We start from the raw sequence: 22324 nt of genomic DNA, 5'->3' as shown, positions 1-22324 counted from the left end.
CCGCGGTGCCCTGGACCGCGACGTGTGCGCTGTTACGTTTGTTGATATAATTTAGCTTGCCAGCACCATTCGTCTCGCCTATCAACAGGAGCAGAAGGATGCACCAAGAACCGGAAAAGGGAGCAGCTCCGTCGTCGTCATCTCTTCGCCGACGTTGTCATGTTCTGCGCTGACAAACTGGTCTTGTTTCGCGAAGCAATGCACGGTCTCTCTCTCGCGTCACTTTGCACATCGGAATTATCGTGTCCCGCGCCACGGTCATAGTTGCGGGTTTAGTATTACCGAAAGTAATAATTTTTCACACTTGTACCAGAGCATTTGTTCATACGGTGACCATCAAAACCGACGAAAACCTGCACCGATATTTAAATATGATTTGATTGATAAACGGTTGGACGTACAATTGCCGTTCGCATGTTGCTTTAATATATAAGAAGATAGTAAAAAACTTGTAACCAAGTATAGGGGTTCCAATCTACACGGCAGCACGACAGTGGCCAACGGCTCCTGGATGCATTTTGCGCGTGCATACGAACCGGTCACGGTGCCCGCAACCCGCCGCACGGCATTATTTTCATATTTAAATGTAGCGTACCGCCAGAGTCCGCCCCTCTATCGGGTGGCGGGTAAACCGCAAACAAGATTTTACTTCTTTTTCAATAACCAACGCTCAAGCGCGCAGTGCAGGGCGATGTCGGTGCACAAATAAATCGCAATTGCCCCAAGAGCTGCGTCTACCGTCTACCATCCCTGCGCCGGAGCTCCCCAGCGACCGCAACATCGTAACCTTTTCGCTACTTCTTCGTACACTTTGTTCTTACAGACCGGCCAGTAGTTTGATGTTGTTTGACTTGTGTACCCGAAGCCCGACGCGAGAGTGTTATCGAGACCCCTTTTTGCGTTTCCCCGATTGTTTCGCCTCTTCAATCCATCTCCTTATCGCGCGGCAACAGGCGCTCATTATATGGTGACCGGTTGTAATTACTCCTTGGCATTCCTTGAGGCACGTTACGTAAGGCTCCCGTGTCGTGTCTGGGGTCCAGCGGTTGAGCACAGGAAAAAACCTACGACGATGGACAAGGATCCGAAGATCCGTTACGGTGGTGGAGAATTACAAAATAATTGAAACAATTACCTACTTCCACACAAAAACTGGTCGGGGCAAAGATGGCATGTGTTGTACATGGAATGGAACTTTTGCACTATGTTTATTAATATGTTTTTCTTCGTGGTTGAAGGCGAAGAAATAGAAATAAATAGACACCCGTCACAGGGGAACGATGCGTAACAATCCAGAACGCAACTCTGGGTGACTGTTTCCTACTTCTCAGTCGACGGTTCCACTGGGTGCCCGTGGCAATGGTTTAGTGGCACCGTGCGCGGAACGAAGAATTGCGTGCCTAATTATGATCATTAGACGCAGCATAAACGTGACGCGCGTCCGATGGTTTCTGCATAAGCCGGAGCGTTGCGTGTTTCGTTGCCAGACGTCCCAGACGGCAGCTCAGTACTTCTGCTTTCCTTCCCAGTGTGGCTTAACGAAACGGAAAGTTTAACGACGGAAGGATCTTTTGGGCGACACGATCAATGTGTGTGAACAGTGAAATCTTGTGAAGGTATTTATTGGGTTTCCTTCGCTACCTCGCCTTTAAACACTTCATTTCATGGCTCATTTCCCACTTCCTGTGGGCTGGTGACGAATGCCAGACCTACCAGCCAACGCGATGCACGCATCTTGAGTAAATAATCAAACGGTTAATGAATTCTAGATTGTCGACAGCTAATGGAAAGCTCCATTATCCTGGCTATCTCCGAGAAAGCGATCACTGAATCCACTTATACGCGTCGAGAACCAATTGAACTGTTCATGTAAAGCGCTGGCGACAGTTAAAAACCAGATGATCTCTGGCGGTGCTCTGTGCTGGATTCGTGGAGATTGTCTACAACTGTGAACGTTTTTCGTTTCAGAAGGTTTTTAGAGAGAGTACGAAAAGATTCCGGAGAATCGTTCACAACTCATCATTAGATCCCTGTTCTTATCATGCCACCGCTTTCCAACGAGTAGTTAATGGAATGTGTGCCATATAAATTATAAAAAAGGATAATAACCATTCAGGGGAAAGATGCACCAAAGCCTGGGAAAACATCCTCAGGCCCTTTGCTTGAAAGAACCTTCGGTGCAGGTGGATTGAAATAAAACCCCAAATTCTAAACTTAGTTGGCATGAACATTTTTTTACAAAGTCCCGTTTGCGAGTATTTTGCTTCCATCCTGCAAAATGGTACGGAGCGGAGGTAACAGTAAAGAAATGACGAAGAGCCAAAATCCCTTCATGAGAGGAATATAAAACGAAACACTCATGAATTCTTTCAATATGACCTGCCACCTGAAAAAAATGCAACTGTCCCAGGCGTGCACTGAAACGGTCTGCTTCTTTCGCAAGCCATTGCAACTGATCAGCCCGTCGCCATCCTTACCGTCCGGAGTGTTTATCCTATTTGCGTTTTCCGTTTTGCTTTCTTCTTCACTATCTTAATATTGTGTTCTCCGTGGCTCGCTTTCTCCCAATAATTCTTTTCAAACTTCTTCTCGTTGCCTCTTAGGCTCGATCTTAACGGATTTGTCACACGTAAGTTGGGAGCGGTGTACAAGACAACTTCGTTTTTCCCTCCCTTGTGAACTTATACGTAGAATTACTACGCTTTCGTGGGTTCCACACTTTACGACGGTCACCGATAGCAGAACGTTAAACACGAAAACTGTGCAAAAGCCGGCCGGGATTGGAAAAGTTCAGGTCAGGTAGACCTGAAGAGAACCATGGGTCGACGCCAAGAAAATGCTAAAGATGCTGAAGATGTTTGTGATGTGACGTTTTTCTCCCGTTGCCTTCCATCCTTTGTTGCATATCTTTCTTCGGCATTCCGTTTCACCCGATCTGCGGCTAGGGAACTCAGATGACCGCCTCCGTTTGGCTATTCTCAAACACACTCTACCCAATTTATGGTAGCCTTAACGGGGACCTCATCCCTTTCGCCATATGCCGGCACAGGGCCGCGGACCGTGGTGAAGATTCGGAGCTGTAGCTTTCTTCAAAACGCAAACAGCATAAAAAGGCACTAAACTTTGGCGAAGCCATACCCCAAGTCCAGGGCACGCCGAAACAGACACCCGGGCGGATGGGTAACCCTTTTTTGGAACGATGCCAAGACACCAGACCCGCCACAGTTTACGGGCGTCTATCTTAATTAGTTGATTTAATTTAGATCACACTGTGTCGCATCGCGGCACGGCCGTCTTTCTCATTCCGGTGATGTGCCTGTTGAACACGTCTGTGGGCTATGTTTCCCTCGCTGGTTTCACAATCTAATCAAGCACAAATCGTTTGGGTTCTCGAAGCAACAAACCGATCCAGAGAAATGTTGTGGCGGTGGGACATTCCTCTCCGATCGCTCTGAAAGTATGGGGAAGGGCACAGGGCTGCCCCTGGACCTATTTACTACGCACAAACTCACCACTTGGCACCACAGACAGGCAGAAGTAATTCACAATGCAACCTTCGGGTCGAGAATGTGCAACAACACTTTGGCATATGCCAAACGGAATGGCTTTGCGTGAGAATCGCGCACCACACGATCGAAACACAACCGTATCACATCTATTCGGACGAAGCAAGCTGCTCATGATCCATGATCTATGCTCCTGGATCCGTTTGTAGCTGGAAGATCCTGGAAGATCTCTGATTGTGATAGGTTTCTTTTGCCAAAACCCAATCAACGCCGTCGCATCCTGTTGCTCGATAGCGCCACGCGAGAAAGAAAAAACCGACCTGCACCGAATCCGGCTGCGTTTCCAACTGAAAACGGGTTTTCAAAACTTGCGTCCCACTCCGTGTTAACCGATGCAGGCTCTCTTCAGCATAGGTTTTCTCTTCCATTTATTCTTGAATGGAGTAGCGATTGCCTGGCGTTCACTAACACAACCGAAGCGCAACAGCCTCTCTCTCCGGACATGATCGCGATCGAGGAGATCTTCTCTCGCGTACTCGTCAGCTGGCAAGATAGCGTTTGGAATCTGGTTTTCTTCGGGAGATTCTCTCCCTCTCACGATCGAGATCGTTCTTTGTTACTATATAGGGTCCTGCTAAACATCGGTCCAAAACTCTCGGTATTCCTTGTTAGCATCGTGGTACATGTTTAATCAGGCCAGAGCATAAGTTGGCAGCATAGTTGCTCTTCGTTTCTTTTTAATGCTAAACGCTTGCTTTGACATTAAATTTTAAATTCATCTAACATTCGTTTGAAAAATTATATTAGTTTCTAATTTTTTTATGAGAATTAGAACTTACTGAAAATCATATCCATAAGTATGATATGGTTGTATGAACCACCAAAGTAGTAAGCAACGGCTCATTCATGCTGTTAGGTGGATGGAGCTGGGAGATGTATTGGTGATCGAATTGTGATTGTTGCCTCATGTGTTTTCGCTCGTTCCATCATCAACCATTATCGCGGTCCGTTTTCCCGTTTTTGATGGTCCGCCATGGGCTCTTCTCTATGTTTGCTCCTCTGCTCGTTTGCCTAGAGCATCATGCATCTTAGTGATTTGTTGATCCTTCTGCTCCCTCAACCACAGTCCACGTCCTATCCCTTTTGCTGCCCATTCCCATAACAAACATTGGCGCTATAGAAGCCGCCAATGCGTTCTTCATCATTATTGAATGAGATTTATTTGTACGACCTACGAGGTTGCCTGTGATTGTGGTTGGTTCTGGTTTTTTGTCGGTTCTGGAGCAGTAGTATAAACGACATTTGAGGCATGAAAATTAATTGACTTGACTGAGCATTCCTGATACCAACATAACCAGACATCCGCGTGCATAAGGCCCAGATTGATGTTTTTATCCTATCTCTAAGAATCAGCCCAAAGGTTATTATTTCTGTATAAGGACTATTTTATGCCCTTATTAAAATGGATTACTTTTAGTTCGGTCGATCATGCTTAATCCGGAAAGGATCAATATGCATCATCGTCTACTGCAAATACTTTTTTCCCAACACCGTGATGGGATCCTAACCATTGAAAAAGGAGCTATAATGCGAGATATCTTTACCCTGAAACTAAAAACTGAAATTTTCTACTGAACTGACTGAAATTTTCAGCGATCATCTTTAAAAAGACCTATTTAAAATAAGATGATCCTTCAGTCCGGCAAAATCCATAATCCAAGAAACAATGGAATCTGATGGGTTGAGGGCATAATCGTCGATCCTTCCCGTTTCGAAAATCCTTCCTGAGCCACGACTGATCGCAATCGGGATATTTTGCAGGTTGTTTAATCTGCCAGTCCCAATCAGATATCCCGCGCGTTCAATACGAAAGTTCATTACCTTTGAAATTATTTCTTGGGGGTATATGAGGTACGAGGATTATAACGGAAGAAGCTTGGAAAGACCCGTTCAGCATGTAGCGCATATTATTATGCTGAAAATTTAAAATCCGGAGTTCGCAATGATTCGCTAACATAAATTTCGTTTGCAGGCCAAGAATTGGTCTGAATGTTGGCCAAATGAGATAAAAACTCCGTCCGTAGGAAACACAGAGGAATTGGCACACAACCGAGACAGCAGTGAGTAATTGTAAGCATAAAACTTTGGTGCCCAAAGAGATGTTACGATGGCAAAACAATTTATTCACACCTAAAACGTGCTTACCTATGGTCAATCCAAATGTTTCTCAGACTCATTTGAGAATGCGTCGTAGCATATAAAGGCAACGTTAAAAAAAATCACGAACTACGCGCGCCTTGCGTGTGTATTTCAAAGTGTTTATTTGTTTTTTCTTCTCTGGAGCAGAATTTTTCTATATCTTAAACACTACGATCAAATTTTTATAACATGTTGAAGATTTTAGCCATTTTCCGTGTCTTCATTCTTTCGCAGCACCTTAGCCGATACCGCTTCGTTTCGGCTGCAAAATTGAGGCCGAACATTGCATTCAACGTTTTGAATTTTTCCGATGATACGCAAAATTGTGACCTGTCCCATTAGAACAACATGATTCCTTTTCTTTTCTTTTTCACATCAATCAGCCACACCGTTCAAGAGTAAAATAGCGCCAGCGTTTTGGAACTTTAAACATGTCACTGAGGCCCCGTCGGAGGCGGTGAGCCACAAGCGACCTGCGCAATTAGTTATATGTAAACCGAATTCATAACAGGCGATAACAAATTTGCTGCAAATTGGCGACGTCTCTCAATTGTTTGTCTTATTTCGACTTTAGATGCGAATCAGCTTCAATCGTGACTTGAATGCCAAGGAACATAAGGTACAGGTTGAGGTTGTGGTTTTCGCGCCTAGCCGAAAACTGAATTACCGCTTGTTCAAAAATGAAACTAAAGTTATGAATAACATTATGAGGACTGAACACTTTTTATTCAATAAATAGATGTTCTACCGTTTACCCATGAGGGAGTAAGAAAAACAATGCAGTTGGTGGAGGACAAAATCTATCTTAATGAGGTTAAATAAATTGCGGTCGCTAAAAATACGAAACGAAATGCGGTTTACCTTAGACAAGGGATAATATTTATATGTACTGTACAAGCTTCGCTATCTTCGTTAGTTATCACCATCGAATCGTGGCACTGAATATGTTTACGATTTGCCGTAATGGATGAACAACGTGTTAATTCTTAACGTGTAGTGTCTGCTGCTCAAAAGGCTCGCTAGCTGCTAACGTTCACCTCTGTTCTATTCCAGTTGCATTTCATTCACACGTTTCAGCTCTCCTCGCAGCGATACCAATTGGATTATCCTTTGATTTATTGATTTCTTCGATTTTTTTTCTTTTATTGAAATATTTCATCTACAACAGGTTTGATTGATAACAATATTCTTTGCATCTTCGCTACTTGCATTGCACGTTTTCTTTCTATCTATTTATAATTGATAACTTCATTGATTGCGGGATGCTAGTGGGAAAACGGGATAGAGAGAACGTGGGGAGTGTTTACGGCTGATAGCTCATATGTTTCACACACTAATTCAATGCCATTATCATAAACGGGATTTAATTTTTTTTGTTTGCTTTCAATGTAACTCTGCTGTCCGGAGTGGCCTAAACATTGCAGTTTGCTTTCGTTTCTCCCATTTTGCTTTTCTCTTACATTCGAATGGCTCTCCATTCTTATGTTAATGTCGCATTTATTGTGGATGCTCGCGATTAGATGCACGGACGCGTGTGAGTTGCTTTCGTTTCGAGAAGAAAAATTGCATACAGCAGTTTACTGAGCAGATTTAGCTTACATGTTACATCATACAGGGACTATTTAATTACATTTTTGCGCACAGTTTAAAACAAAATGCTTGACTTTTTGCCGACATTTGTCGTTTGTCTGTTCAAATCATACTTTGAAGCATTTCCTTTACATAAGTAGTTAATGATGGATATATTCGTTTGCTTTTGCACTTTGTTTTCACATCTTACTTTCTTTTTCTTGTGTCTAAATAACGCGAACCTTGGTTTGCTTTTGCCATCTACTATAAGTTTCCGAATATTCCGAAATACGAAACATTTTCGACTGCAGTAGGAAAACAAGGTACGAAGTTTGTTTGTAAATCAGTCTATAAACAGTTTCAACTTTCAACGGTGCCGAAAACTGCAGCATATGGATTTTACACTTTGATTGTAAAACATTTGAAAAAAATCAAATCTCAAAGGAACGTTAGGTAGTTATTTTTGCAGTTTGTAATACGCTATAGCAGATAAAGCTTGCACGTACCTCACAGCAACAAGTTTAATCATAGTTCCTCTGTCAGGTGTTCCGTAATCGTAATCATAATGATGATAATATTAATAAAAGCATATTTATCACACAACTCTTAACGGTGCCGTAGTATAGGCGGCCACTTTTGGAAAGACGTACTAACACAAACCGCCTTCGTCTTCGTCTTCTGCAACGGGGCCCGTTGATGGTTTCGATGTCTTTGGGATAAAAACATATTATTAAATGCCAACGCTTCACGACTGAAACCACCATCCATACTCACATCGGCACTATTCGGCGAAATGTAAGAAGCGGTCGCATTTTCGATAACGTTTGCCTTCGGCGCAACCGACATACCTTTCGGGAGTGGTAAATCCCGTGCCAACCGAGCATATTCGACGTCCATGTGGCGTATGAAGGGTGAAGAGAGAGCCCGCTGGGCTAGTTCCGGATCCTCGTCATCGTACGCCTGCGGGAAAATCAACCATAGAGCCCATGTGTACGTTATGCGGTGCAATGTCGCATTTTCTCCAAAACCAATACCAACCAGTAACAACGATTCCAATGTTTGCACCTCGGCGCTATCGCAGCAATTGCCCCACTCCTTGAAAGCCTTCTCGGCAGCCACGTAATCACCGCGAGCCAACTGAACCAGCACTAGCGCAACCGCCAGCCGTCCTATGGCGCCATCTGACCCTACTTGCTGATGCAAGCCGATCTCTCGCCTAATGGCATCGGCTGCCTGATCATACATGCCAAGCTTCACCATAATACGGGCCACTTTACTAGCATACTCGGCCCCCTGACGCGTCGAGTCTTCGATCTGCAGTTCCAGAGAAACGAGACATTAAAACACGACCGAATAACAGGCCCACTTCACTACGCACCGTAACTACGTCGACGGCCTGCTTGTATAGCTGAAGGGCATCTTCCGGGTGCGTTTGCTCCAATATCTTTGCCGCCTTGTCGAGGACGGTAGCTCCCGATTCCGGGGAACCGTGTTGTTGATACAAATGGCACGCACGCTCTGCCAGCTTCCGGATATCGCCGAGGTTGTTCATATCCTTGCATATCAGAATGGCCTGATCGAGGCACTTGGCCGCATGGAAAAGGGCCCGGTTCTGTCGGTGGCAATCGGCTGACTTCATCAGACAATCGCGGCACTGGTCGAGCGATTTAGCATTGCGGAAGCAAGTGGCTGATACGAGACCCAACGAGAGTTAGCGCGTTTGTGGCAAACATTACGCCACGATTACTCACCCGCTTTGTTGTACTCCTCGGCCGCGTTGTCGTAATCCGGACGCCATTTCAGGATGGACGTTTTCAGGCTGTGCGTTAGATGAAAAGGTACACTCGTGTGCGTAGAAATGTTAAGGACAATGATTAACAACATACCATTTCTCCGCCTGGCGGATGTGCTCTTGCGCTTCCTCGATTTTGCTGGACATTTTTCTTTTGAAATTGAAGCACAAGGGCTGGTGCGAAGTATTCGACGGATAACAGTCGCACTCGAACTCACGAAGATACGCCCAAAATAGTGATATATAATATTATTATATTAGCGAACAACAATCGAATTTATTGATATAAAATTTTCACTCTCGCCCTTCGTACGACAGTTCACGCCTTTGTGTGAGAGAAGTAGGGTCGAAAAAGAGGCTGCAGAAAACTGTTCTACTGTGCTACGTCGGCTGTCAACCATTGTTTACTTTCAGCAAAACAACGCGCGCTTGTCGAACACAATACTAAACTAAAGCGAACTGTGAAATTGTTCAGTGCAGTAGTAAACCGTAGATATTTTGTTCCCATGGAAGAAGTACAGCGGCACTCGGTGCACACGTTAGTGTTCCGTTCGCTCAAGCGTACCCACGATTTTTTCGTCGCCAATCAATCGATGCTGCCGGAGGTTGACGAAAATCTGTAAGTACATAATCGACAAAAGATGATGCTTTCGGTGAGACATTACGGTATTTGCACCTTTCCAGTGAGAAGCTAAAGTACAAGATCAAGGCCCACGATACGTATGGATTGGTATTCGATCGTACGGCCAAAGCTAAGGCATTGGCCGCCAAGAGGAACGACGGAGACAGAAGCGATGGAGCTGCAGTAGCGAAGGATGTTGGTAAGACCGGCAAGAGCCCAAGCTCGGGTTGTGCTTTACTAACATTTTGTTCTTCGGTACAGTTCTAGCCATAACCGCCGGAGAGCAGGATAGAGGTATTGCGGAAGGAGTAAGCTCCCAGATGGCCATGGTGCCGGCCGCAGCACCGACATCGCAGAGCACTTCGAGTGCGGTTCAAATACTGCCGAAAAAGGCACCTACCATACCGAAACCAAAGTGGCACGCACCGTGGAAGCTTTGTCGCGTCATTTCCGGCCATCTCGGATGGGTCCGTTGTGTAGCAGTGGAGCCAGGCAATGAATGGTTTGCTACGGGAGCGGCGGATCGAGTGATTAAAATTTGGGACTTGGCCAGTGGAAAGCTGAAACTATCGCTTACTGGGCATGTTAGCACCGTTCGGGGACTCGCAGTCAGTCCGCGTCATCCGTACCTCTTCAGCTGCGGCGAAGACCGCCAAGTAAAATGCTGGGACCTGGAGTACAACAAAGTCATCCGGCACTATCACGGGCATCTGTCGGCCGTCTACACGATGTCGTTACATCCGACGATCGATGTGCTAGTCACTGCCGGGCGGGATTCTACTGCACGTGTGTGGGATATGCGCACAAAGGCCAACATCCACACACTGGCGGGCCACACAAACACGGTCGCGAGCGTTGTGACGCAGGCGGCCAACCCGCAGATTATTACCGGTAGCCACGATTCAACAGTGCGGCTGTGGGATCTTGCCTCAGGTAAAAGCATGTGCACGCTCACGAACCACAAAAAGAGTGTCCGTGCGATCGTGTTGCACCCGTCGTTGTACATGTTCGCATCGGCCTCGCCCGACAATATCAAGCAGTGGCGCTGCCCGGAGGGCAATTTCATTCAGAATCTCGGTGGTCACAATTCCATCGTGAACTGCATGGCCGTCAACCCGGAGGGAGTCTTGGTGTCTGGAGGTGACAATGGCACAATGTTCTTCTGGGACTGGCGTACGGGCTACAACTTCCAGCGATTCCAAGCCGCCGTGCAACCGGGCTCGATGGACAGCGAAGCGGGCATTTTTTCAATGACTTTTGACCAATCCGGATCACGGTTGATTACAACCGAGGCCGATAAGACGATCAAGATCTACAAAGAGGATGACGAAGCAACGGAAGAATCCCATCCGATTAACTGGCGGCCCGAAATCATCAAACGCAGAAATTATTAAGAGAGACGAGTGTAAACTACTAAAAGCCGCGCTCTATGATAAGAATAAAAAAAGGCAGGGATTGTCCAAAGTAATACATTTCATTTAATTTTGTGTAAATCAGTTTTACTTACTTACTTAATCCGGTTACAACCGCCGAGCGGTCTTTACCTGCTCCAAATCAGTTTTACGGGTTTTAATTTTTCCCATGGCTGTGCGGCATTTTTAAGGTTTTACTCGCCCAATTTCGATTTCCGCGGAACATTACAACGTTTCGAAATGTTATTCGCTTTCCGTAAAAACCGAAGTGGAACTGAGGGGCTACATGAGGCGTGAAAACTAGCGTAAAATTAATTTGTATTTGTAACGCTGCGTTGCTCATATAATTATACATTAATTATATTATATTTCAACATTGCACTGTACGTTATATTTACATTACAGCATTTTTCATAATATTTTCTACCTTTCCCAATTTCTATTTGTTCTTCGCACTAAACGCCTCGACCTTGATTCTCAGTATTCGTCCACTAACTAATCTGTCCTGTCTCCACTAATCCTGCTAACCTAACTTAAAACTAAAGGTAACTTTAAAAACCCACAACCCCCATGGCCAACGAAGCCAACATTGTTCGGTTTAAGGTTCAAAGGATTCGGGGAGCGGCACAAATGCTGTTCCAGAAATGCCCACCGAAATTAGGCACAGTTTACAGATCACATCCTTTAATTCATACTTTTCTCTGGACTGCATTTTGTCCAAAGTATCGTACGTATTCAACCCTATTCAACCCTATGCACCTGTAATGGACTTGAAACGCCCTTTGTTGACCAAGGGGATATCCAAAAAGAGGCAAATATCGGCTATTACTGCCAAACGCCTGTATAATTCAAAAGAAAAAAAGGGGATATCCAAAAACAGCAAAGAGGTCTTTCGTCGCCCTACCAAATCGAACCACTTGTCCGTCTTTTAAAGGACCCGGCTCCAAAAAGCAAGAATTGAAGTCATTCCCGTCTGCGGTAACGTCCTTAGCAGGAAATTCTTCCTGATTTTGACCCTACGACCGCTGTTGGTAACTGTTGGAATATAGCAACCGTTAGCGTATAGCACCTGGGTTTATAGCACATTGTGATTTGAAATCTGTCAAATAAAGACACGCAGTCTTTATTTGACAGATGCCAGACATTTGACACATTTATTTGATAGCCGCTTTCTCGCCAGTCATTCTTTCTCGACCAAACGCAAAAAGAAATCGCTAAATCGCTTGACTAACGATTATTGAGACCATTATTAACCATTCTCAGCAGGCCCCGGCTTGCTTAACAGAGTTCATACAGCAAAACGGGGAGTGGAAAGTGCGCGTGTTCAGCCACATCGTTCGCTCCGCAAAGCCCAATTTCGAAAGGTTTACAAAGAGTTTCTACTCTTCAAATGGCCGACAGCAAGAAGTGAGTATGATATTTGTGCAGGATTAGTCAAAACCGGCAGTAAATGCGGTGTGAGCGGGACGAAATGGGTCGAGATTTTACAACGAAATCGAAACAAGAAATGTAGTGAACCACATATCGGTTTCCATTGGGTGAAGTTGTGCGTTCAAATGTGTGGCGTTCGTGTGTGTGTGCATGTATGTGGACCTGTGTTTGTACATGCTGAACAAATGGGAAAATGAATTCAATTTTTGTTCGTCACGATAAGTAAGGCTCGACATAATTGCTTGGTCATAGAGAAGTTGCGATTCTCAACAACTATGATCGCTTCGGGATGAGTTATTTTATCAGCAAAGCCTAACACTAGGACCTCACCGTTGCGTCAGTCTTTTACATGGGAAGCTGTACAAAGAAGATGGAGCAGCGCTCGGCATTTGCCCCGAATAGCTGTGATTTGTATAAACAGGTCTTTATTACATAAAGTGTTACTTTAATCAAGATCTGGTAACCATCATTAACGCTGTATGTACGTATGAATATTTTGAATCAATTCTACATAAAGTTTGTCTCGTGAAACTGTCGAAAATATTTGATAAAGAATTGCAGCTTTACTTGGTACTCTTTCGCTCGTAATCCGGATCCTCTTGAAGGGTGGTTTGTTCCTTACCTGCTGATTCAGGTTTCTGGTTGAAATGGATCTTTCGCGAAAAAGGGAATTACGAGAAATGCCCAAATCATGTTGTGTCTGGCGTTCTCTTTCTCTCTCTGCCGCGTACGCCATGCATACATCTTATTCCCAACACCATGGGCCATTAACCCTATGTGCCACCAGAGCAAGCACAACGGTTTCACGAAGCATAACCCATAACCAGGTGCTCTGCGATGGCGATGTTTTTGTTTCAAAACCGAGGTAAAACTAATAAACGATGTGTTTTTAATTCTGCTCTTTCTTCTCCGAATCAGTGAGGATTTGGCAACCGCCATCCTGAAGCGCAAGGATCGGCCGAACCGATTGATCGTCGATGAAGCCGCCAACGATGATAATTCGGTTATTTCATTGTCACAGGTACGTAAATATTTTCATTTTTCTGAACTGGGCTTTATTGCGTTGAGCTGTTCATGTGTGGCAACATTTCATTTGCGATAAGAAGTGACCTCCCTTAGAGAGGGCTGTTTCGGGTGTAGTGCATCTCCCATGTTTCAAAAGCAATCGGCTTTTCAAAATAAATTATTAACATTAAACATTTGAAGAATATAAGCTCGTCCATCGCCCGAAACAATAAGAAAGATAACATATCCCTTGGCTTCTGTACAGTCTCCGGAAGCCTACTTAGGTCGAGGAAAACAAGCCAACCGTTAACCAATTCGTAATGTTTGTTGAAATTTTTAGGCAAAAATGGATGAACTGGAGTTGTTCCGGGGCGATACCGTACTGTTGAAAGGCAAGCGGCGCAAGGAAACGGTTTGCATCGTGCTGTCGGATGAAAACTGTCCCGACGAGAAGATTCGCATGAACCGTGTTGTGCGTAACAACCTGCGCGTCTGGCTCGGCGACGTGGTGATGATTCAATCTTGCCCGGACGTAAAGTATGGCAAGAGAGTCCACATCCTACCGATCGACGATACGGTCGAGGGACTGACCGGTAACATGTTCGATGTTTTCCTGAAGCCATACTTCCTCGAGGCGTACCGTCCGATCCACAAGGATGACACGTTCATCGTGCGTGGTGGTATGAGAGCGGTGGAGTTCAAGGTGGTCGGGGCCGATCCGGCACCGTACTGTATCGTCGCACCGGAAACGGTTATCCATTGCGAGGGCAATCCGATTAAGCGCGAAGAGGAAGAGGAAACGCTGAACGCTGTGGGATATGATGATATTGGCGGTTGCCGGAAGCAGCTGGCACAGATTAAGGAGATGGTTGAGTTGCCTCTGCGCCATCCGTCGCTGTTCAAAGCCATCGGCGTGAAACCTCCGCGTGGTATTCTCATGTACGGTCCGCCTGGTACGGGTAAAACACTGATTGCCCGGGCTGTGGCCAACGAAACTGGCGCGTTCTTCTTTTTGATTAACGGGCCCGAGATCATGTCGAAACTGGCAGGCGAGTCGGAGTCCAACCTGCGGAAGGCGTTCGAGGAGGCTGAGAAGAACTCGCCCGCGATCATCTTCATCGACGAGATCGATGCGATTGCTCCGAAGCGTGAGAAAACGCACGGTGAGGTGGAACGTCGCATCGTGTCTCAGCTACTTACGCTGATGGACGGCATGAAGAAGAGTTCGCACGTGATCGTGATGGCCGCGACCAATAGACCGAACTCGATCGACCCGGCGTTGCGTCGTTTCGGGCGCTTCGATCGTGAAATCGACATCGGCATTCCGGACGCGACCGGCCGACTGGAGGTGCTACGTATTCACACGAAAAACATGAAGCTTGCCGAAGATGTCGACCTCGAGCAGATTGCTGCTGAGTCACACGGTCACGTCGGGGCTGATTTGGCTTCGCTCTGCTCGGAGGCTGCTCTGCAGCAAATCCGCGAAAAGATGGATCTGATCGACTTGGAGGACGACCAGATCGATGCCGAGGTGCTGAACTCGCTCGCCGTATCGATGGAGAATTTCCGGTACGCGATGACCAAGTCGAGCCCATCAGCGCTGCGCGAAACCGTCGTCGAGGTGCCGAACACAACGTGGACCGACATTGGTGGGCTGGAGAACGTGAAGCGAGAGCTGCAGGAACTGGTGCAGTACCCCGTCGAACATCCGGACAAATTTCTCAAGTTCGGCATGCAACCATCGCGCGGCGTGCTGTTCTACGGACCGCCCGGTTGCGGTAAGACGCTGCTCGCCAAAGCCATCGCCAACGAGTGCCAGGCGAACTTTATCTCTGTCAAGGGTCCAGAGCTGCTGACGATGTGGTTCGGCGAATCGGAGGCAAACGTGCGCGATATTTTCGACAAGGCACGGTCGGCCTCACCGTGCGTTCTGTTCTTCGACGAGCTCGACAGCATCGCGAAATCGCGTGGTGGCAACGTGGGCGATGCCGGTGGAGCCGCCGATCGTGTGATCAATCAGATTCTGACCGAGATGGATGGTATGGGAGCGAAGAAGAATGTGTTCATCATCGGCGCCACTAACCGGCCGGACATTATCGATCCCGCTATTCTGCGCCCCGGCCGTCTCGATCAGTTGATCTACATTCCGCTGCCGGATGAGAAGTCGCGCGAAGCGATCCTTCGTGCCAATCTGCGCAAAAGCCCCGTGGCCGACGACGTCGATCTGAACTACGTCGCGAAGGTGACGCAAGGCTTTTCGGGAGCTGATTTGACGGAAATTTGTCAGCGTGCCTGTAAGCTCGCGATCCGTCAGGCGATTGAGGCGGAGATTCGACGCGAGCGAGACCGTGCGGCAAACCAGAGTTCGGCGATGGACGTAAGTGTCGTGTTGTTTGGGAGCTTAAGGAAGGTGGCGTTGCATTGCATATTTCTTCTTTCACTACTCGACAGATGGATGAGGAGGATCCGGTGCCAGAGATTACGCGTGATCATTTCGAGGAAGCGATGAAGTTTGCCCGTCGATCGGTTTCCGACAACGACATTCGCAAGTATGAAATGTTTGCCCAAACGCTGCAACAATCTCGCGGTTTCGGCACCAACTTCCGGTAAGTGAGCGATCCTGCGTTCTTGGCGTCGTGTTGTGGTATTCGTATTTAATCATGGGCTGGTGGTTTCAGGTTCCCCTCCGGCCAGGGTAACAGCAGTGCTCAGGGTCAAGGATCGTCACAACCGACGAGCAATAATCCAGGCGACAATGGGGACGACGATCTTTACAGTTAGATTTTCTAATAGTTTTTTGCAGCCTTCGTTCGTCTGACCGAACTGAGAGTGGGTTAGCTACTGGTGCTAGGTGGAAACATCGTTGCTCCGGCCAGCAACCTGCTCTACCGTGAGACTTTTCCATAGACCACCTACTTCTCCATCATTCTAGCCACACAAGTGAAACTTTTCTGTTTTCATCCTTCTGAGCAATTCTTTTTTGATCCATCCGTTCTCTTTCCGTCTTCGTAAGTTACTTGTATGGTGTCTTACTGATCTTGAATTCCAATACAAATTTGAACAACATACGACGTTTACGCTGTAGTAACAACGAGCGCGAATCTAAATTATCGACGGGTCCATAGCCTATCAGCCCGCTGAGTCTGTCTCAATAGACTGGTTGGTAGCAGCAACGTATAACGCAAATACAATAGAAACTGCGACATAACGGTCAATCCTAGGTTTTATCTGCCCGCGACGCTGATGGCTTGTCCCAAAAGACTCGACTGAAAAGTAAACGGCTGGACGGCGACTAACTGAAATGCGTTTTTGCTTGTTTTCTACCGTGGCATTCACTCTTTCTTCACACAGTGGTCTTTTCCTTTTCCATTGTCCGATTTCTCATTTCGGGGAATTATGTGTAATCGTATTTGTCGTAGTAGAAATAAATTATCTTCATCTTTGTCATTCATTTGAGCGAAACTTTACGTGGGGTCCCCTTGTCAAAAAGTGTAACGAAGGAAGAGTTTCTGGAAGGTTTTCTCTTCTGACCGTGTCGCACTCCTGCAAAACGAAGACAAGTAAAAGAGGTGAAGGTGAAGGAACACGGTGTCGATGAAGAACGCCGCCACAGGCCACTACCCCTCGGTCGGTCTCTACACAGTCCGGCTCTCTTGTGTGTGGAATAGTTTTCTTATTCTTTAGGATGGTATGAAAAACAAGATAAAGTAAGCCCGCTGACATCTTAAAATTGTATTTTTACGGGAAACAAAAATAAAACATGAGATGAAGTGAAGTGGATGAGAAATAAACCACAAAAAAACTAAAATAAACCACAGAAATGAGGAATCAGTTGTTTATCTTTCAAATGCATTTATATTCTTTCCAACCCCTTTTTGTTGTTGGTCGCAAAACAAAGTTTATTTCATACGAAAACGCCATGTTTTTTCAGTAAATGGTTGGACGGTTGGACTTTTTGTTGCCCCAGTAACGCCATTCTCGAGTGCTACTTGATCTTGTTGTGGCGTGGAACCTTGACCATTCGTTCTTCAGACGTTATTGCTTCTTTCATCAAAGTCACCATACTACATTTACTTCATACTTGGCAAGACTCACAAATACTGCTCATTAAGCTAAAAATGCTATTCGTTTATTTCAAATACATCTACTTGTGTTTTATGTTTTTGTTGGCATGCTTAGCGAAGAGACGGCGATTTTTTGTCTTTCTTACCTTTAGTTCAGCAATTTGAATAACACAAATTATGAAACAAGTATGCTATTACAGCTCATAAGTAACTAAATCCTTTGCTGATAACGCGCGAAACGATTTTCGAGTGAAATGATGTTGAAATTGATTGCGATCAAAATCAACTCACATAATTCACGAGATTACATCCTAAGGAGTTTTGAAAGTCAGAAGTTTGCTCTTAAAACCTAAGCTAATATTCAAATTCTGCAATATGTACAGTAACAATTATGTAAAACATTAATATAGTTGCTTAGATGTGAAACTCTGTTTGACGTGCCACTGCACTTTCTGTGTCCGTCCGGCAGAAAGGCGCGTTTAAAACTTCTGTGTCATGGTAGAATATACCAAACGATATCGGTTTATTTTCTCATTGTTTACTTTTGTTTCTATGACCTATTTTATTGTGAATTCGGTGTTCATTTAAAAATCTGTCGCATAAGTTTGAAAAGAAAAGGTCTCTCAAATAATTGATCATAATTGATTCTACAGCACGCCTTATTCCCGGTTGGTGTCATTTTATTGGCGTGTGGACAGTGTTTTAACTGTTTTAGATCGTAACACAAGAAGTTTCGGAACAATGCTATCAGAGCGAAGATACATGAGCTTCCGGCGGTTTCTCAAGGCGGTTTCCTGCTCCGCCGATTGATTGATGTTGACCTGCGACGAGAACCTTCGGTAGCACCATGCGTTTTGGTACTGGATGCAGTCTGGTGCTAGGCGTGACGCTGGCCCCTGGTGAGCATGATGGGCGCGGAACAGAGTCGAGTGATTTTGTGCAGGTGGGCTGCATTTCCAATGTCACCCGCTTGAAACGACCGATTTGGAAGTCGGTCTTGACAGGTGTCCATACCGGGGTCGTGTCCGATGCAGCCGGGCGACAGCGGCCGACAAGTCGATCGGCCAGCAGGTTCCAGCGCTTGAGTCGATCGATCAGTATGGCCGATTTATCCCGCGGAAGCTCAAGATCGCGCAGCAAAATTATCAGTTCCGATTGCGTTATGCGATGGGGTTCCGTGTGCAGGCTGACGCTGGGGCTGCTGGTGGGTTTGGAGGAGCTCTGGGTGGTGCTGTCAACGGTGTCCGTGGTGCTGCTGTCGGACGTGTCGGTGGGGATGTTGGTGATGTTTTTGGTGGCGACGATCCGGTTGACAATTCGCACCATCTTGGTCGGTGATGTCGGAATTACCTTAATTGTTTTCGTTGGAGTTTTTTCGTTCGGTAACACCGTTTTGGACACCGTTATACCGTTAACGTTGGCAACAACGATCCTGCGCGGTTCCGCGTGCGAAGACGGGCTATTATCGTCTACGGTACTGGTGCACCTTTCTGCATTCGCAGCTAGCGTAGTGTCGGTGGCGTTGGTAACGATTTTTTTTACCGCCGGCGTTGTCTGCATCACACGGATTAGGTTTGTGTCAACAACAACCATTGATTTCTCCGGCGAAGGAAGGATTTGCTGTCCTTGTGGCGGCGATGGCGAAGGCAGGGGTGACGCCTTTGGTGACGGCGGTGGCGACAGCGCTGGTGGTGAAAACTTCTGTTGCGGTTCCGGTTTCGGTTCCGGTTCCGATTGCTGTTGCTGCGGCTCGTCAACTTCTTCACCGTTCGCATCATCGACAGGATTATCGTCATCGTCATCGATCTCGATAGTCAGTATTGGTTCTTTCTTGGGGGACGGTGATGACTCTGAAGGTTAAAGAAAAACAGACCACAAATAAAGTCACTCTGTTTGAAAGCCTACGATTCGGGTGTCCCATGACGATTCTGCAATACGTACCGGCTTCTTTACACAAAACAGGCATTTTCTCGGGGGTTAGTAAAATCAGTTCTGGAGAATCCCTTGTGACAGCTTTTTGAATGTTAGTAGTTGGTAGTGAGTGGCGCAAGATGCGTGGTTTTTTGGGTTCCTCCGTAGTGGTATCAACGGCCGATGAGGTTGCCGATCGTTTGGCGAATGTGCCCTTCGTCATTCCGATGCTCATCGACGGTAGACTGCTTCGGGTGTTGAGGGTTTTAACCACATTCAGGTGAGTTGGACTCTGTGTTACGGTGGATGCTGTCGCAGCAACATTCGTGGCAGAGGCAGCTGCGATCGCAGATCTCGTGGCCCTTAGCGTGGCGGTCGGTCTTGTTGTTTGTTTCGATTCATCCATCTTGTTGGTGTCCGGTGCGATTTCTTTGGACTCTTGATGGCAGTCGGAATCAATCGGCATTGTGTGAGCCACCACGTAAACAGGCCGCTTTGCGGTACTCAGATTTCTCGGGTACTTAACGGCCATTTTCTTGCTAAATCCATCAGCGCGACTAACATCCGTTACGATGGTGCGCGTCAGACAAAAGTAGCAGTCCACCGCATGATTGGTCGGTTGGCTCCAGAGCATCGGAACGCTGAATTTGAAACACGTCGGGGTCGGCAATCCTTCCTTCCACCGGAGCAGGATATTGTTGCAGACGTTGCAGACGGAAGGTGGTCCGTAAGGATAATTTCTCTTGGAGGTGCGCTCCTGAAAGAATGCCTCGTAAGCGTCCAACATCGGCCTTGTCATGATCGAGCGTTTGTGATGAGAGGGTGTGTACTCGCCGCACACGAAGCAGAAGAGGTTCTTCGGGTTCTTGCACACGGGCTTGACCGGAATCATTCTTGTGGCTGGATCTGGATTCTTGTGACAACACCAACAAACCGGAACGTTTGAAACTCGCGTTTTCGAGATTCCCCTTGTGAGTGTTCAGTTTTCACGGCGACAACACATGAAGGCACGCACGGAAAGGCTTAAGCTAGCGTTCAGTTTGCGCCTTCCGAAAAGCACCAATTCGCCGCTACGACAAAGCGTACACACGGAAACTTACGGAAACAAGCCGGAACTACGATTCTGTCCTTTTCTCGTTACTGAATTTCTTCATTCTGTTTGTTCACAGCCACTGTTTCGAAAGCAGAAAGAAAACAAACAAAAACCTTCGATATTGAAATGCCTTTGAACCATTTAAGAACTACCTAATTTGAGCAGATCACGCCGAGTTCCGGATCAGATTATTCCAAGAAGGCAACCCTACACAACTTTCAGTCCACTTCTTTACCGTACTCAACAAGAAAACAATGGCAATTTAACAACTCTCCTTGGCCGCAGGTGATAAAAACTGCTCTAGAGCAGAGCATGGTGGCGGTGCTCGAACGCTTTTCGAGTTCAACCGTTTCGGACTCGTGCGCTGCACGCTGCTCGAATTCTCGCAGCGCTGCTCGAATCCCACTTCGCCCGATCGAGCAGCGGTGCGGCGAATTCCGAAGCGTTTCTACACATTCTGCCTTTCAACGAAACTCAAATATCAAGAGTTCGTTCGGTGGTGGAACTGTCAAATGAAAATTGGCGCCGCTTCTTCAGCTCGTATCAAACCAATTCCTGTCAATCCGTCGTATTTTGCAACATCAACATCGTGAAATATCGTGAAAATATCTTTTCAAAACCATCATCCGTTCTTCTATATCTTCATTTTAGTAAGTGGGAAGTGGTAGGTTTAGGTTTTGCACGCACTGTTTAGGTTGAACGCAATAATCTAACGCACAAAGGTTTCATTGCTGCTGCTGCAGAAATGGAATCTAAAATGGAAGGAAGACGGCGGCAGCGAAAGCAAGCTCTTGAAGTTCTAGCGATCGACAGCGAGTCGGACACGGAAGACACTGAGAGTCGCACAGACCCAGACTTCGAAGGTCCGTCCGAACGGTGCCGATATGATGATGAATCCGTCGTCCCGGAATAGCCTACGAGCGAACCAGATGATAACAGCGACAACGACTCGGAATGTGCATACCCCTCCCATGTTTACCGAGGGTCCAGCGATGAGTTCTCAAGTTCCGGACGGAGTTTCGGCTGCTTTGTGTTCCTTTATTGTCCGATATTGTCCGTTGATATTGTATATTCTTTTATTGTCCGCAACACGGTTTGGAGTCATCCTATGGACCGTGTACGTGTACGAATTCCGATCAGTTCCCCAAACTGTCGTGCCGGAGAGAGCACCAGAGCGTCAAAAATCCCAGAACCTGAAACAAACAAGACATATTTCGTTACGGATTCGATGAAGAATGTCAATTCTTGGTTCTAGTGCCAACTGGAATCCCGCCGAAAGTAGCTCACCTGAAATGCGTCCATTGACCGGCGTCGAAAACGAGAGTCTATTCGATGTAGGTGCAAACTGGGGCGGTGGTTGATACACGGGTTGTTGGTAAAATGGTGGATGCGGCGGATATTGGTACTGATAGTGCGAAGGTTGCGAAAGACTCGGTTGCTGTTCTCGGCTCACGGTGTTTGGTTGAACTTGAAGCCCTTGAGGACTAGAATATTGTTGGTTCACGGTGTCACCTGTGCTTGCTCGTGCAGGTGCAGCGGGTTGCACCTGTCCTTCATTTACGTTGTCTAGAGTCAGGGTCAGGAGAAACTTTCGTACTTTCGTTCGTTGTTGTAATCCGCCACTTTCAAACTCACTTGCTAATACGTAAGCCAGTTGTCCCTCGGAATATTCTGTGCAGCGGAGAAAGTAACAGACCGTGATTTAAAATGCCTTCCACCA

General features: G+C 46.4%; 4 protein-coding genes across 4 annotated transcripts; 2 read left to right on the top strand and 2 right to left on the bottom strand.

Annotated features, from left to right (window-relative positions):
* Window positions 1-6404: 6404 nt before the first annotated feature.
* Window positions 6405-9376, bottom strand: LOC131206955 (gamma-soluble NSF attachment protein). The gene is made up of 6 exons (XM_058199564.1): window positions 9161-9376; window positions 9026-9093; window positions 8653-8963; window positions 8313-8588; window positions 8049-8234; window positions 6405-7983 (listed from the first exon to the last, which is right to left on the bottom strand). Exons 1-6 carry the CDS (start codon window positions 9211-9213, stop codon window positions 7924-7926), a joined length of 954 nt encoding a protein of 317 aa, XP_058055547.1. The 5' UTR covers window positions 9214-9376; the 3' UTR covers window positions 6405-7923.
* A 135-nt stretch (window positions 9377-9511) lies between these two features.
* Window positions 9512-11082, top strand: LOC131216099 (pleiotropic regulator 1). The gene is made up of 3 exons (XM_058210509.1): window positions 9512-9685; window positions 9751-9887; window positions 9950-11082. The coding sequence occupies exons 1-3, from the start codon at window positions 9573-9575 to the stop codon at window positions 11080-11082; spliced, it is 1383 nt and encodes a 460-aa protein (XP_058066492.1). The 5' UTR covers window positions 9512-9572.
* Window positions 11083-12293: 1211 nt separating this feature from the next.
* LOC131205635 (transitional endoplasmic reticulum ATPase TER94) lies at window positions 12294-17345 on the top strand. Its single transcript, XM_058197822.1, has 5 exons — window positions 12294-12507; window positions 13450-13552; window positions 13877-15913; window positions 15988-16142; window positions 16215-17345. The coding sequence occupies exons 1-5, from the start codon at window positions 12491-12493 to the stop codon at window positions 16315-16317; spliced, it is 2415 nt and encodes an 804-aa protein (XP_058053805.1). The 5' UTR covers window positions 12294-12490; the 3' UTR covers window positions 16318-17345.
* A 385-nt stretch (window positions 17346-17730) lies between these two features.
* LOC131215672 (uncharacterized) lies at window positions 17731-20403 on the bottom strand. The gene is made up of 2 exons (XM_058210064.1): window positions 19542-20403; window positions 17731-19450 (listed from the first exon to the last, which is right to left on the bottom strand). Exons 1-2 carry the CDS (start codon window positions 20401-20403, stop codon window positions 18348-18350), a joined length of 1965 nt encoding a protein of 654 aa, XP_058066047.1. The 3' UTR covers window positions 17731-18347.
* Between the last annotated feature and the right edge of the window lie 1921 nt (window positions 20404-22324).

Source organism: Anopheles bellator, chromosome 1 (assembly GCF_943735745.2).
Source record: "Anopheles bellator chromosome 1, idAnoBellAS_SP24_06.2, whole genome shotgun sequence".
Lineage (NCBI taxonomy): Eukaryota > Metazoa > Arthropoda > Insecta > Diptera > Culicidae > Anopheles > Anopheles bellator.
Note: the sequence above shows the minus strand (reverse complement) of the source record. Positions and strands in the feature narration are given on the sequence as shown.